This window comes from Aulostomus chinensis, chromosome 19 (genome assembly GCF_037954235.1).
Source record: "Aulostomus chinensis isolate RoL2024-O1b breed Wild chromosome 19, RoL_Achi_v1.0, whole genome shotgun sequence".
Classification (NCBI taxonomy): Eukaryota; Metazoa; Chordata; class Actinopteri; order Syngnathiformes; family Aulostomidae; genus Aulostomus; species Aulostomus chinensis.
Window position 1 is genome coordinate 16,348,703 of NC_141338.1, and position 16,766 is coordinate 16,365,468.

The window sequence follows — 16,766 nt, forward strand, 5'->3', positions numbered from 1 at the left end:
AACCGTTGTTTCTAATCGTAGAAGAAGAAAATGAAATGTGGCCAGTCCTTAAACTGAAATGATCCTCAGGACAATATCAACCTGTAGAAATCATTTAAAGTGACAACTTTAAAATTTGCTAAAACTCAAGTTCTTTTGGGTGTTTCTTGACATTTCTTCCTCAGTTTTGTGTTCAAATCACCTTTCACAAATATATTAAAAAGTTTTCCTTTTTCTCTGTGAATGAACATGGTAAAACAGCCTTGGAGAAGGTTTCCTAATTATAGTCTTGGATTCACATAGAGGTTAACAGTGAAGCCTTGGACAAAATCCACACAAAAATAACCTTTTACAAGTGCTTCATATGAGAGGTTGATTTTGTTAATTACTTACTTATAATAATTTCTAAGTGTAGTTTTTTTTAATTTACTTTTTTTCTGTTTGTATATTGAAATTGTTGCATATTCTCTTGTTATATCTCACTGTAAAGTATTTTAAGGTTTAAGATATGGCTCAGCTAAAGCTAATAATATAACAAAGGAGGAAAGGTCAGTCTGTTACAGAGGGGAAGGCTCGTTGATTACATCACTACATCGTCAGGGTTTTGTTGGTTTTACATGACTGCCCTTGTGGTACAAGAGTACCAAGTTGAGTTTTGTACATCATGTATAAGAGCTACTACTTTATATCATTCCTTAATTACTTGATTTTTTTTCTAAGTAACTTCATGTGTTAATGTAGTTGCTTGTGCTGGATGAAATTAGGGAGCAACGTGCTGCTAAACCAACTGAACTGTTGCTCTCATGACATATAAGGCGGTGAATCGTCTTGACAGTTATGCTACGTTTATATGATTATTTTCTAAATTGTGACTGACTTTGACAGTTTTTCATGATTACTGCATATTTTTCTCCAATGTGTACAAAGTCACAAGAACTGTTTTAAAAATTTTAGTTAGCAAGAAAACATGATTCAATACTATAGATGACAGCAGAAACTTGCTTGTCAAATTTCTCAGTTAAACACTAAAAAAATTATTACAGTTTCTGTTAAAGTGTTGATTAAAAAAACTATACAAAAAACAAGTGAGGATTCAAACAGTACTAGGTGATATATATCTAAATTGAATATCTTCTAAATGCAATCGTGAATTACAGTATCTCCCATATCAAGAATCGTGATATACAACTTTGCTGTACTAAAAGCAAATATCAGATCAGAGATCTTACAAGATGAAACATTGGAAATATGAAGAAAATTAGTTATGCTGCTCATTACCATGCAAGACCAGACTGATGAAACTTTATTTTCATAATCATACATGTGAATTTACATAAAAATATCGTGTTATCAAAAAGGGCTTTTGAATATCATGATATTCATGTTTTCCTGATACCCAGCCCTTTGTCAAACCTGTTTATGAACGTGCACTATCCAAAGATATACATATTACCACGTATTTCATGTAGCACAATATATATCTTATCTAAATACACTTTGCAGAACTTCTCCATTTCCTCTATAAAATAACAAATAAATAAAGCCTTACCTTGCAGGTCAAAATGACAAACAAAATGACAATCAAAAAGAACCTGTAGATTTCATCTTGCAAGACCCCTGAATTTTACGTGGACAGAATCCCTCGCAGATGTACTGAGGGTCTTGCACGGCCTCAGTCGAAGCAGGAAATCCTCTTAAACTGACAGAGATGTGAAAGTGCTGAGTTTCTCTTTATTATGACTGGAGTGGCAAGTATGATAGTGATAGACAATCACACACTGATCCTCCCGGGGAAGCGGCTGCTCTTCCCTCCCTCTTCCCTCCAGCATGCTCTCCCCGCACTCTCTCTCTCTCCGTTCCTCTATCTCCTCTCAATCTGGTATTCGAGCACAAAGCTGATCAGAGGCTCTAAGACTAGGACTGTTTCTACATTCTAAAAGTGACACTTACAGAGCTTTCATTTTGCTTTACTATAATGCTCTTGGGATCAATTAGTCATATTTACATCGCTTGTTCAAATCATGCAAACCAATCATCATGATAGAGCAAAGTAAGCGGCTCTCTGAGCTGCTCCTTTACTGCAGTGACAGTCACCAGTCAGGGTAAAGAGAAGCTAATGTTTTTATCAAGCCCACCTGCCACACACTTCCTGACATGATAAAACAAAGCAATGCAATTCAACCTCCTCTGAAGCAAACAACAATTCATGCACTGAAAGGTGGTTGCATAAATCTGTATTTTTTTTAGTAAAACTGTGAGGTCTAGGTACCACTTTACAACAAGTCTCCCCTTATAAAGCATTAATTGATGGTTGTTGTGTGTTATTACTTGCTTGGTAACCAATTCATAAACCATTAAGTCACAGTTGTAAATGAAGTATAACTTATTTCCCAGACATTAACGAGGGGCTAGCATTTTGAAAGATGAAGGTATGCAACACTACTGCCTTTTTCTCCATCTGGGTTAAAGATTTGAAAGTCTATTTAACAGAGGAAGAACTTGGATTCATATACAGTAGTGCCTTTCTACAACAGCAGTGCTTAAAGCGCTTTATACTGTCATCTCAGTCACCTATTCACACACACACACACACACACACACACACACACAAATGGTGCAAGCTGCCATGCAACTTACATATCAGGAGCAATTAGAGGTTCAGTATCTTGTTCAAGGACACTTTGACATGGTCATCAGGGGAAGTGAGGATCGAACCAACCACCCTTAGGTTGCTAGATGGCCGCTCTACCTCTGAGCCATGCCGCTCCAAATAATGGAAAAAAAAATACAGTGTTGTAGCAGAGAACTGATATGAAGTGGTACCTTAATTTCCACCTATCAAAGACAAGTCTTGAACTACCAGAGAGGTTAAACTCAACCAAAAAGAAAATTGTGCTTGCACATGTGCAATCTCTGTGTAGGTGTGGCAGGGTATAGAAGTAGAGGCTGAGATGAGGAAAGATAAGATATTGATAGAGGAAAAACAATACTTACCTCCCGGAGCTGCACTGTGACTTTATTAATGGCCTTCAACCAACGAACTCTGGATGGGGTGAAGGGTAAGGGCGGCCCATCATCATGGAACCTGGATCACATGAGCACAGAGGCAGAAAAGGGTCAAGTCTATCCATCCCTGTGGATCTTAATCATGCAAAACTGAGTTGAAATTTCGGCAAATGTACCTTTGGAGTTTAGAGAAGCCTTTTTCTGTTGGCGTCTCATGTTTCAAGCTTCTCCCTACTTCAGGTGACAGCCTTTGCATATCCTTCTCACAGATGGAGTGTCCATTCGTGATAGGATGTTCATTTATGCGAGCCTGCCCATTGGAAGCGGGGTAAAATCCGGCACTGTGGTAGGAGTGGTAGGACTCCTCCAGTTCTGAGCCTCCAGTGCTCTCCTGGCCAGTCTCACTCAGCTGGGAGCTGGTCTGGCTCAGGTTTCCTGATGACCCAAAGCGACTACTTTCCACTGGACTACAATGATGACAGAGGATTGAGGGAAATATTCAAAGTTAAAATACTTTTAATGGAATTAGAGCAGAGTAAAAAACTTTCTCTCTAGGTTATTTTGTGGTTTAAATGTCTCCATTATCTAAAGTTAGATAAGTGGGGATTGTTACACAAAAAACGTTATTCCAACTTCTAATTTTAGGATTAGCTTTTTTTTTTTCCATCCATTTTGCCGATGACACAATCGGCACAAATTTCAGATTTTTGGTTGTAAGAACCCCACCCATCTACTAAAAATAATTTGTAGTACAGTTTAGTCCAGGTCTACTTTCAATAGTAACCTTTCTAAAAGGTCAATCAGTGGAGTATATACAAGGACAGCCACAATAAAGCAGTACTGACCAATAACCATGACATCTTAAATTTCTGATGGTAATATCAAGTAGTAGTAGTATTAAGTATATGACATTAGTGGGCAAAGTCCAGAGCCAGTTATCATCTTATTCACACTCCCAATCTGGTCCTTAATATTGGTTGCAGAATCTCCAGCTCTGAGTAATTTGTATGTCAAAAACCCACAATGTGCACAGTAAATAATAAAATATATTGATTACACTGTTGTTATTGTTAAAACTGTCTACAGAGACTGTGGAAATATAATTTGTAGTATTTATTGTGACAGACCATGTACACACGTTGCACCTAATGACCCAAAGAGATGCCAAACCTTGCTGGGAGGCTGTTGCGTGTTGAAAATAATAAAATATGATAATTTTTCGCACATGTGCATCATACACAGCATATGCCTTTTCTACATTACAGTTAAATTTCCAAACAGAATTGCACCATATATATATCAAGAATGTTATTTTGTGGTTTAAGGTATAATATCTCCCTTGTACTGCTACATCTCATTTTAGACATATATTCTACTTCTACATATCGTCATGTTCACACTACAAACATGAATTTGCAGCTATGTGTTTGGCACTTTATCATTCGTGGGATTTTATAACCAATATTTGTAACAGTGAATTAATAAACAGCAAGCACACATCAGAATTCCATGCTGAAACAAAATATACATACATTTTAAAAGTTAATTCAAAATACTTGTCGAATGATGAGGACTAATAGTCAGATAGCAAATGTGAGTACAGAAGCTGAACCCTAATTCAGTCCTTGTTATTTCTTGTACTCTTCTTCTGACCAAACTAATAAATGATAAGGTACAATTACTCATAAATGATCCAGGACAAAATAAAAAGGAATATATTTTGTTTGGCAGCAAAGTGTGATAGGTAACACCTTAAGTCCCCCTATTTAGCATCTATATACAGTACAATAAAAATCAATAAATGGATTCTCATTGTCCAAAACTTAAATGTAACATAACAAATATAAAACGCCCTTCAGCATACATGCACAAGGTATTATGCTAAAAATCTGTTTCTCAATGTTTGTGTCTTGTTTCTAAATGCGAAATAGGGCGAAAAAAACAGTGTGACCTTAGAATTCTGTCAACAGGTGAAATGACAGGTGAAAATGGCCATATAAAAGAATACACACACACACACACACACACACAGACAAATCGTGAAGCTAAGATTGAATTAATCTAGTGGGGAAGGACTGAAGAGCTGGACAGAGAACACATGTTTTCCAAAATGTTAACGCATCATAAATGGTGTGCCATTTATTATGCTTTTACTAGCCTTTTTGCACTCAATAGATCCTTCTCGGACTGGTTGTCCAGCTGCACTCCAGTGGTAGCACCTGCAGAGGGTAATGCTTCTACAGCCCTTTCCTTCTCTTTTGGGATGAGGGATGCTGAAGGATCTACTTCAGGAGTGGAGATGTAAATTTTGGGGTTGGCTACATCATCTGTAGAACCTACCGATTCAGTTTTTAGGGCATCAGATGTTGCAAAATTTTGTGAGATATGTGTTTGACCACTTGCTGGCTTGAGGTCAGTTTTTGGTTGAGATGTTACAACTGGAGTAGCTTGTTGCTTCGGTGGCTCTGCCTGCCAAGGAAAACTTATCTTTGTCCCAAATAATGAAGTGGTGAGTGGCTCTTGCTTTCCAGCAACAGGTTTTTCCTCTTGAAACAGGCCTCCAGATAAAGTTTTTAATCCTGAAAAAAGAGCACTGCCTGCTTCTGTTTGAGGCATTGATGAAGTACCTGATGGTATTGTAGGGGAAAATAAAGATCCAAGAGCTTTTCCTGCATCACTTTGGGCTGATATAAAGCCAAACAGAGGCTTAGCTTGTGGTGGTTCTGCATTGTTGGGCAACTGATCAGGATGAGGGGCTGTATTAGATTCTGATTTTTGGACATCAGGAGGGACAGATTTATCATTATCATTAGACCCAGACTCTCCTTTAATGATCAAGGGGTCCTCATGTAGCTTTTCTCCTTCCAAAGGTGACTTTTCTTTTTCAGTGCTGCTGCCTTGATGTGTGAGGTTACATGTTGTGTTTAGTGAAGGACTTGTGACAGCAGAGGATTCTGAGCCATCTGCCTCAGCTGCCACCGTAATACTACTTGACAAGCTACCAGACTTTTCTTGAGCATTATCTGGTAGGGTGGAGTCCACCGTTTTAACTGAAATAGCCTCAGTGCCAGATAGAGATACTGTTGGTTGTGCACTTTCAGGCTTAATCTGTGGCTGTGGAGCAGTACTAGGTTTTGGCTTGGGCTCAGATGACATCGGTTCAGACTGCTTAGGTGATTGCCCCATTCCACCAAATAAGGACCCACCTATTCCCCCGAGTATTGATGCTCCAGTTTGTGATCCTGCAGTCTGAGCAGTAACTCCTCCAAACATTCCCCCAAGGAAGGAACCACCAGACTGTGCTGTTGGTGCAGATCCTCCAAACATCCCACCCAATATAGATCCACCAGTCTGGGGCCCTGCGGACTTGGCAGTGGATCCTCCTCCAAACATCCCACCCAATATTGACCCTCCAGCGGTGGCTGCGGTGGCTGCGGTGGCTTGAGTACCAGACTGGGGTTCAGGCCCTTTAAATAAACCTCCTAGCAATCCCCCTGTCTGAGGGACTGCTGACTGAGAGTTGGACCCTCCAAAAATCCCTCCTAATAGCGATGATCCAGTCTGACCAGTAGCAGCTTGAGGTGTTGATCCTCCCATTCCAAAAAGTGATTTATTATGCAACTGCTGAGGACCTGATGAGTTACTGTCTCTCCCTGGGGGTATTTGTTGGACCACAGGAGTTGTTGATTCAGTGACTGTTTTTTCCTCTTCTTGTTTACTTGGCACTGTATCTTGACTAGACTGACAAAGTTCTGATCCTGCATGCTCATGTGCTCCAGTACCAAATTCAGAATCTTTAGATTTAACATCACTAGTTACTGTGATTGACTTGCCAACATCTTGGCTTTGAGCATCTGCACTGGTACTATCAGTTTTAGGCAACCCTACTTCAGGACACTGAACTGAGTCAGGTTGCTGCAGTGCTTTTCCAACAGAATCAGGCTCTTCTTTGGTTTCGGTAGCAATGCCTGTTACAGATATTTCCTGACTATTTGGAGCTGGAAGTGTTTTACTGTCATCCCCTGGTTTTGGTTGGACAGTTATATCTGAAGTAGTGGTAGAAACAGCTGAATTTAACTTTTCTTTGTCCTTATCATTTGGCGCATCAGTTGAAGCAGGTGTTGCAGGTAAAACTGATGCAGGTGAAGTGTCACCCTGAGGAGATGCACCAGTCTGCACAGTCGCTGTTTGAGGTGATCTTCCCAAAAAACCTCCTAATGCAGCACTACTATTTTGAGGCATTGGAGTTTGTGTAGCAGTCCCTCCAAATAATCCGCTCAAAGGCCCACTAGATTGTGAGGCTGTGGCTGATGCTGCTGATCCTCCAAAAATTCCTCCTAAAATCGATCCCGCAGTTTGAGATCCAACAGTCTGGGGCGTTGATCCGCCAAATAAATTACCAAGTAAAGATGCACCTACTTGAGGTCCAGATGTCTGAAAAGCAGTGCCTTCATTCTTAGTGGAACCTGTGTGAGGGGGTCCTGCTGTCTGAGAAGCAGGCCCTCCAAATAAACCCCCTAGGAGCGATCCTCCTGACTGGGAGGTTGTTTGCTGTGAAGAGCCTCCAAACATAGCCCCTAACAAAGAGCTACCAGACTGCGAGCTGGCCTCAGGGGATGATCCTCCAAACACAGAAAACAAACTTTTGCCTGGGGGATCCTTGGGGCCTGATGATCCATGTGCTATCCCTGTTGGTGAGGGGCCTGTCTGGTTGACACTAGGTTCTGTGCTGGGCCCAGAAAATAATGAAAACAAGCCTTTGGCTGGACTATCTGAAATGAATCCCACTTGTGAAGATGCGGTTTGTTGGCCTAACTGTGTTGGTTCTTTAGGAGGAGCAGAATCCAGGGGTTTGCCATCTGTGTGTGTTTCCTTTTGGGCTGTTATACATTCCGTGGCAGCCCCATCACTATTTGTTGAACCTTTTAGAGTAGCATCTATGGATGAGCTAGTATGAACTTGGTTTGTGCTACTATCTTTGCTGCCAGACAGTTCATTTGACTGTTCACTTGTAGCTGCTACATGGCTAGTGGACACAGATGGTATTTGAGAAGAAGCGTCTGGTTGCCCTTCACTAGCAGTCCCAGCCGCAGGTGAGGAGTCTGGAGTTGTTTTTGGAGGCGGTACGGCATCCTTAAAAACAGGGGGTATACTTTTAGGAGGTTCTTTGGATGCAGCAGTTCCTGGGGTGGTAGACATACTTGTATTTCCTCCAGCACCTGGTGGTTGTGGGGTAGTGGGCCCACTGAATATTGAGAACAAAGATTTTCTTGGGCCCTCAGTAGAGTTAGACAACCCACCCAATATCCCTCCCAGAATGGATGGTTGTTCCTCTTGCGGTTGAGGCTGTGATGTGGATTGGTTCTGAGGCCTCCCTTGTACTTGGGTTTGTGATTGACCTCCTCTCTGTGGTTGTGATGAGGTTGCTGGTGGCTGAGTCTGTGGAGGATCACTGAACATCGAAAACAGTCCCTTCATTGGGCTTTCATTTGAACTTGATGGCCCAGGCAGGATTCCCCCCAAAAGAGATCCTGTTTGCGATTGAGATTGTTGAGTACCGGGACCACCAAACATGGAGAGGAATCCAGATGTTTGCTGGTCTTTTTGAGGAAGAGATCCCTGTTGTGGTATTTCAGCATTTGGCTTGTTTTGAGGAGGAGGTTGTGGAGAACTTGACCCTCCAAACATTGATAGTAAACTTTTGCCAAGTGACTCCTGTTGAGGAGGTTGTGGAGTTGTATTTGGTAGATTAACCTGAGACATTTGCTCAGCTTTAGGTGCTGTCTGCGGAGGACTTGGGCCACTAAATATTGATAAAATACTTTTACCAAGTGATTCTTCTTGTTGAGTTGTAGCAGTAGGCGATGGTCCAGATTGGGAAGTTGTTGTTGGTCCCACAAGCATTTCTCCAAGTGAAAATCCAAATAGTCCACCAGCTTGTTTTGTTTTGTTTTCCTGTTTTGTACTGTCTGTTTGTTGTGTACTGTCTGATTGGGTTGTAGCAGGGCCAGTGGAAGAACTGGGAGTTAATATTTGGGATGTGCTTGTGACTGGAGGCTGGCTTGGTCCTTGTCCTGATGTAGCACCTTGTGCCATTGTTTTTTGTCTCTGGATACCCTTTGGCCTAGATGCTGATGCAAGTGAACTGTCAGTGGAACTAGGTTTCATTTCCGGTTTCTGTGGTGGAGAGGGCTCTGCACTAAATAAGCTGCTAATTGATCCAAAGATATTTGACACTCCTGGAGTTTCTTTATTTGTAGTAGCACTTCCTGGTAAGGAAGTACTTCCTGGTAAGGAAGTGGTGCTACCAGATTTGCATTGCTGGTTGAGAGCTGTCTGAGAACCTTTCTGGGGCTCTTGCTTGGGTTCTTCTATTCCGACTGCAGACTTCAGAAAGTTCATGAAACCTGGCTGTTGTTGTTCAGATGGTTTCTCTACTGGTATATTAGCTGGTTTATTATCTGCCGAATGTCCAGAGGGCCCAGGTTTAACTTGAGATTCTTTAGATCCCATTGGCACTCTGACATTTGACTGTGTTGGTGGGGTTCCCTGCTGGACCATTGTGGTCTGACGTGACAGTCTGGGTTTCTGTGAACTGGTATGTGGTTGTGGCGGTGGGTGGGTCACTTGGGCAGTTGTTGGTACCGCAGGCAAAATTCTTCCCTGTGTGGTAGGTGGCCTTTGTATTTGTTGTTGAACACTTTCTGGTTGATTCACAACAGCAGAAGATTCTTCCTTGATGATCTTTGACTTAAGACTTTGAAAACCTGTTGAAAACACATTCTTAGAATGTTTGTCAGGAGTATCATCAGGTACCCTTTGATTAGAAGGGCAAAGGTTACTTTTTATTGATTCCACCTGTGATGTTTTGCCCACAAAAGAGGATATGAGGGAAGAAATCTTTTTGACTTGACGATTGGGTTGCACTTCTCCTGGAATCACTCTCTTCCTCCAGTCTTCTTCTGATACATCATCTATATGCTTCACTGTGACACCAGTAGATGAACGTCTTCGTGTGCTAGGCTGGTAACAGTTGTAAAGTACTTGGTGATTGGAATTTGTAGTAGGAGTTGAGTTGAGGGAAACAGAGACCTTCTGAGCAAGAAATGCTTTCATTGCTTGGTTGTTCCAATTAGGGCCAATATAATCTTTATTATGGCAGGATAGGTCTATAACATATTTGGATTGGTCTTCAGTAGCATAACTAGATTGCCTTGGATCCATTCTGACTTTGTTTAATCTGTAAGATGAAAAGTCTACACCCTGTTGGCCTTGTGACAGAAATGAATTTTCAAACATTTGAGAGAACTGCTCTAGATTTAAATTCATAATCTGATTACCTTTTCTGTAGGCAGCAGACAAATCTAAGGGAGCATTCAGGAGTTGAGGATCACTGTGATCTTGACCAGGAAACCAAAGGAGCTCATCCTCGTTATACAGCGGAATTTTAAAGCCACAGACTAAAACCATTTCATTGTACAGCAAAGCACTCGGAAAGCCATCGAATGTTTGTGCATCTCCTAAAGACTCGTCTTCAGGAGCACATGCATACACATATTCACCTGCAGCATCTGTGAGCAAGGCATAAATGTACTCATGATCAGTATAAACAAAGTAGCCACAGTCACCATCTTCTGCTGGCCACCACATTCCTTGCTCCAACAGTATAAGCCACTGCTGATACCATTCAGTGTCATCAAGGTACAAGGAATCTTCCATCTCAGCATTGGCATTCTGAGGATAGTTAGGATATCTAGATTTATTGAAAAACTGATTCTGATGGATCATGCCATCTGTGTGGAAATTGTGCAGGACTGCATTATCCATTCCACATTGCCAGTTAGCCGAATAAGATAAACTTGGTGCTGTCTCCTCGTAATAGCCTTCATGATATGAAACTCCATTCAAGCTATAAGAGCTGGCGTAATTACATGAGTGCAATTTGCCAAACTTCTCAACACTCTGTTTAGTTGTTAAGTTTAAAGCACCCTCATTATTATATGAATACTCCCTGCTCTCCAGGTCTTCGAGACTGTTGCATAATTTCTTCTTGGCATATGGATCCTCAATCATGTCTCCCTCACACTGATAGGTTCTAATTTGCTCTGGGTGACAAACACCTTCCCATTGGGTAGAGGAATGAAGTGGTTGACTGATATTTGAGGAGCTGCAGCAAACAGAGGGTGCCTGTGATGACATACCCTCATAGTTTTGGATATATCCTCGACCCTCTTCCTGAAACTGATAATTCAGAGACTCATTCTGAAACTGCTGCCATATTGTACTTCCACGGATCCACTGGTTTTCATCGTAAGAGGGACTTGTCTCATATGGGGACAGCTGACTTTGGTACAGGTTTTCCCTTGCTGTCCCAAACAAAGAGGGAGTGCTCCCACCAATGTAAGGCTCCATGGTCGTCATTGAAGAATTTGTATGGCTTTGAGCAAGGGATTGGATATTTCCTGTACTAAATGCCAAAGGGTGAACTGGATGAGGAGAAGCAGAATAATATAAATGAGATAAATTACCTGCACTGATTGAGGAGTATGTTGGCTGACTATGAAGAGATCTTGCAAAAGTAGCTGATGTTCTCAAGTCTAAACTCTCAGACTGGATTGACACAGGTGCACTAATAAAAGCATGTCTGCTCTGTGCTGGATTGACAGAACCACAAACAACAGTTTGACTGCAGGCTCTTCCTGATTCTGATGCAGCACTGGAATGAAACTCTGTGAATTCAGTTGAGGGTGCACTTTTCTCCATTCTCTGACCTGAAAATTCTGTTTGTTTATTGGTACAAGATTCCTCCGTTATTTTTTTGCTAAACAGTCCTGAGAAAAACCCTTGCTGGGTGGTTTGAGGTGTCCTCTTCTCTTTGTCAGTAAGTTCTTGTGACTGTTCCATAGTGTTAGTGTGTGACTGTGCCTGCAATGGTGGCCTCCTTGCGACTGTATAATTTTCTGCTTTCTGTTGCAATGATTGTGCTGTTGTTGTCTGGCAGGTTGTGTCTTTGTTATCAGGTGATTTTGTTAACTTGTTAAATAAGCCAGAAAGAACTCCAGATTGAGTTGCTGTCTCCTGCTGTTTTGGACCAGTCTGGGGTTGTACTTTATTCTGTTGATGTGTCTCATGAATTACACTGGGCTGTTGTTGTTGGGCCATATCTTCTGTGGAGGATTTGAAACGTCCAAAAAGACTGGTTGTTTTTTCTGTTGTGCTTGTTTGTGGTTGATTTTGTTTAGAGATTGCAATGTTACCTGTCCTTGCTTGCTCATTGCTAGATTTACTTGAGGCCATTCCATAATGTTGGACTGGTGGGTGCTGTTGAGCATTTATATTATCTGCTGAAGCAAATTTAAATAGACCAGAAAAAAGACCACTCTGCTGGGATGGTTTTTGCTGTAGTGGAACAGTTTGTTGTCGAGTAAAGCCCGGTTTATTCATTTCTGGGGGGTCTACTTGTTGACTGGACGTTCGATTCTTGAAATGAGGGCCTCGATTAAGTCCTTGCGTATTCTGTTGATTCAAGACCTGTTGACTATGTTGAACATCACTTTGTTGGTGATGGTGCTGAACTGTTTGGCTGCTTGACATATTCTCAGAGGAGGAAAATTTAAGAAGGCCAGACAGAAAGTTCCTTTGCGCAGGTTGTGTTTGCTCAGTTTCATCTGAATTTTTTTGCTGAACGGGGTACTGGCCAGGATTGTTCCTCTGATTTTCAGCTTCAGAAAGCTGTGTAGTTTGTGTTTTATTTTCTGCTGATGAAAACTTCAATAGCCCTGAGAGCAGGCCCCCCATCGGAGTACCCGGAGTATTTTGTTGTGGCGGGGGGTTATTTGGCAACTCTGGGGATTTATTGCACCTGGGTGACTGATGATTATGGGGACCCTGCTGTGGCAAATTCCCAGATAGGTCACTAGAGGAGCCAAATTTAAGAAGTCCAGATAGTAGTCCTCCTTCCTTTGATGGATTAGAGCTCACATGAGAGATGTTTTCAGCAGAACTTCCTTTAAACAAACCTGTCAAAAAATTTTGCGATTCAGGTTGAGTAGGAGCTTGGTGCTGCATTTCATGACGCGCTGTTGCTGGTTTTTGATTTAATGTATGTTGTGCATGTGAGGCTGATGGCACATTGCTGTTTTGAGATTGATGATTTCTGGTAAAATTTTGATTTGGACCAGAGGGAGCAGAGGCAGGGCTTAAAATGCTGGAGAGCCATCCTTTTCCTGTGTTTTCTTGGGATGTAGCAGATTTCTGTGTTAAGGCGCTGGAGGCTGCTGAAGCTGATTCATGATATGGTTGCTCTGGGTTGTGCAGTTTTGTTGAGGCACTAACATCTTCACTGGATGCAAACTTTAAAAAACCAGAGAGCAAGCCTCCTTCTGCTTTGGGACATTGCTGAGTTGAGACATTTTCAGAGGAGAGGAAAGGAGGTTTAACTTTTGAACTCAACGATGGGTCCTCTGGCTGCTTTGCTAGTCCAGGATCTTCTGAGGATCTAAACATTGGATAAACAGCCACAGGTGGAGCTCCTTGAGGTGGAAAGGGGTTGGCAGGTGTGATCAATGAACTTAATGAGCGTTTAAAAGGACTAAAGAACCCAGTGCTTTCTGACTGTGTTGTACCAGCAGGCCTTGCTGGTCCTGCTGAAGGCACGCTTTCTTGTTTGTAAATTGTGGAGTTTGGTTTTTCATATACTTTTTCATTATGATTTTGTAAAAAATGTTTCTCTTGTGTTAAACTTCCAGCTCTTTCACATTTCCTCCCTCTGGCTTGATGAATGCTATTTTCATCAAGTTGCATATGACCTTGATAATATGTGGTTGGCTGTTTGTGTTCCGAAGAGTTAATAACATCCTCTGCTGAAAAGAGCTTTAAAGGATTTAATTTTCCCAAGATTGAGTTTCCTGGAGCATTCTCAGGTTTGGCTACAACCTCGGGTGTTTTTGTAGTTGCATGAGTCCTTGGGGGAGCTGCTTTTGCTTCATGACTGTGACTTTGTGTTTTGGCATTGTGTGGTGGCTGAGAAGGCAAAGAAGTGAATGGATTGTCAGGGGAAGTCTCAACTGGAGATACAACAGCTACCGGAGCTGAACTATTTGATTTGGGAATAAAGGACAACAGTTTTGTTAGTCCTGATTGTGATGGATGTGGAGAGGACGCTGGTGCACATGCGGCAGGCTGTTTGGGACTTCCACCAACTTTGTCAGTGAGATTACTAAACAAGGAGCACATGGCATTTTTTACACCCGAAATGCCCTGTTCAGGAGCATGTGATTGATTTTCTCCTCTAGGATCTTTTGAACTATTTTGATCTTCTCCAATAGAATCAGTTCTATTGCTACCTAGAGACGATAACCTGGATTTGCTTGATTTAGGAAGGGAACCATACTTGCTGATTTCCTCCTCTTTTTCAGCAAGGTATTCTGAAACAGTTTCAACTAGACATTGGAGTTCATCCATAGGGTCTACATATTCATCACTTGGTTCCTCTACAGGAGAAAGCATTGCCTCTGGAACCCATCCACCAATTTTAGCCCGACCACACTTCTTTTCTCTGAATCCTTGAGAATTCTCCAACTGACTCTCATATGAATAGGAGTGCTTATCTTTGAAATGTCTTGTGTTCTCTGGAAGTAAATCTTCTGAGTCAAAGGCAATATCATCGATATCCTCTTCTGCTCTTAGAGAGTAGTCACAATCCATTACATCAAACTCAAACCGTGTTCTCATTCTCGCTTCTTGCTCCTTTTTGTAAGCCACATAATTCTCTAAAGTGTTGTCCAACTCGTTTTTAGCCCACATTCGCGTCTTGTAGAGAAGCCCATTCTTGTACGGCCTGAGGCATGACGGCATACGTTCCTCCTCTTCTTGCATCTCTGCTACCTGTTGCATAAACATCTCTGCTCTTTTCTCACGGAGCTGTGCAAGGTCAGAGGGATAAGTTTCTCTCATTTTGTCAGCCTGTAACCCAAGAAACCCTCCTGGATCCCGTATTTTTTTCTTTCGTCGACGATCAATAGTTTCATAACCCTCAGGGTAGGTGGCAGGCAGAAAACCACTTCGTTGAGTATTTTGATGGACTGAGCTGTGTGATGATGGCTCAGTGTAGGGTCTTCCCATTCGAAGGATGACGTTGTTTTCCTGATCATCTAAGAAGTCACTCAGTTGAGGCTTGCCCTGCCCTTTGTATTTGTTTTCCCAGTCTTCAAACCCCATGTCAGAATCTACAGGTATAATTCGGACTCTTCCTTTCTGGTTTAATGATCTACATTAAGTTAAATTTATTACATTTAAGGATATATTTAATGGGGAAGATGGAGAAAAAGACAGGAACAGAAAAAGAGGAAAACAAATAAGAAGAAAACATGCAAAACACAAGTATATCAATATGACAAAGAACGAGAAATTAAGACAAACATTTCATGCAAATGTTAAGACAATAATGCTCGGTAGAGTAACAGTTATAATCATCTGATTACAACTTTTGTATTAAGTGCAACAGATGAATCAATAATATAAAGTATAGCAGGGAGAAATTATCTTGTAATAACTTCATTAAACTGATGTGAGAAAGTTAAATTACATTAAAAAAATAACTGCCTGACAAATAAAATGTTAAACATTCATGATAAAACTGAAATGCATGTGTTGGATCGTATGTACGTGGACCCCTATATTAGCATGCACCTGTGTGAATTAAGAAGTCATGATTTTCACTACTTCCATAATTCATCCTACAACTGAGAAATGTTCAATCCAGACTGCCGATATGGTTAAAACAAGGTCTGGGTCACTTAACAACCAGGAATGACATAAACCCTCAGGACAAAAAGAGCAGGAACGATGAGGTTTTCGGTTTTAATGATGCAATAAATTAATTAAACCCAGTTCTTGATTTGCAGACCAAAACTAGGGATCGACCGATGCTGTGCGTTAAGCAAATAACCATTAGAAGTAAGTCAAGGGGGCTGATAACTTTCCTTCTGCTACAATATAATATAATAATATGACATCCCCTGCAATTATTATCTTTAATGTAAATACACATAATATGCAGAGCGGTGTGAGCAGTATGGAGGGAATGGCGCACTCATTTGAGTCAACTATTGTTCGTCCTGGGGCCTTTTCCACTTTTGTCCCACAGCATTCATTGAAGAACCCTGTGAGGATACAGGGTTTGCTCACAGAGTTCAGATCCCTTCATTCTTAGACAAACTATCAGAAGGAAATAAAAGGAAGTCTGGCAATCAAAATGTCTTCTTGAGGCAAAAGAAGAAAAGACAACAAGGAGATGGATGCTTCTGAATTCCAGTGAGGGATTTGGCTGACATTATCAGAGGTGCTGCTTTAATTCTGTTCTTTTTTGTTTTGTGTGTGTGTGTTGTAATCGATTACATTCGAAGGCCTTCGTATATTTCTCCTTATTGTGATACACATTTAAAACTCTACAGTTCAACCCAACCAAATCGGGAGCTGTAAGCTTTGGGTGCCTGAGTGAGATGCTGTACAGTGTGTCTACCTGCTTCTTTGATCCCGATAGTCCAGGTCAAAACTGTGGACCAAGTCTGCGCAGGAGTCTATGTGGTGCTGTGACCGAGGACCCATGGGATACTGGTGCATGGAAGAGTTGGGCTGAGACGTTGTGTGGTAACGTGGAGGCAGACTGTTACTGGTCTCACTGCGGTAGTCGCTGTCCCGGTCGTCTACAGCACTGTCCTGGTCGTCCAAAGCTGCAACAAGAATATGGAAGAGCTGAATGAAACGTCTTTCCTTCAATA

General features: G+C 41.5%; 1 protein-coding gene across 2 annotated transcripts in view; it reads right to left on the minus strand.

Annotated features, from left to right (window-relative positions):
* Window positions 1–16,766, minus strand: part of LOC147244225 (protein unc-13 homolog B-like) — a 65,034-nt gene that overhangs the window by 23,804 nt on the left and 24,464 nt on the right. The window contains exons 9-11 of one of the 2 annotated variants that reach the window (XM_086186917.1): window positions 16,508–16,718; window positions 3,162–3,452; window positions 2,974–3,064 (exon numbers count right to left, since the gene is read on the minus strand). In XM_086186917.1, coding sequence (XP_086043043.1) covers window positions 2,974–3,064; window positions 3,162–3,452; window positions 16,508–16,718 — 593 coding nt within the window. Of the gene's footprint in view, window positions 1–2,973; window positions 3,065–3,161; window positions 3,453–5,325; window positions 15,254–16,507; window positions 16,719–16,766 lie in introns of those variants that run through there. The other variant, XM_086186915.1, reaches the window with a different exon arrangement.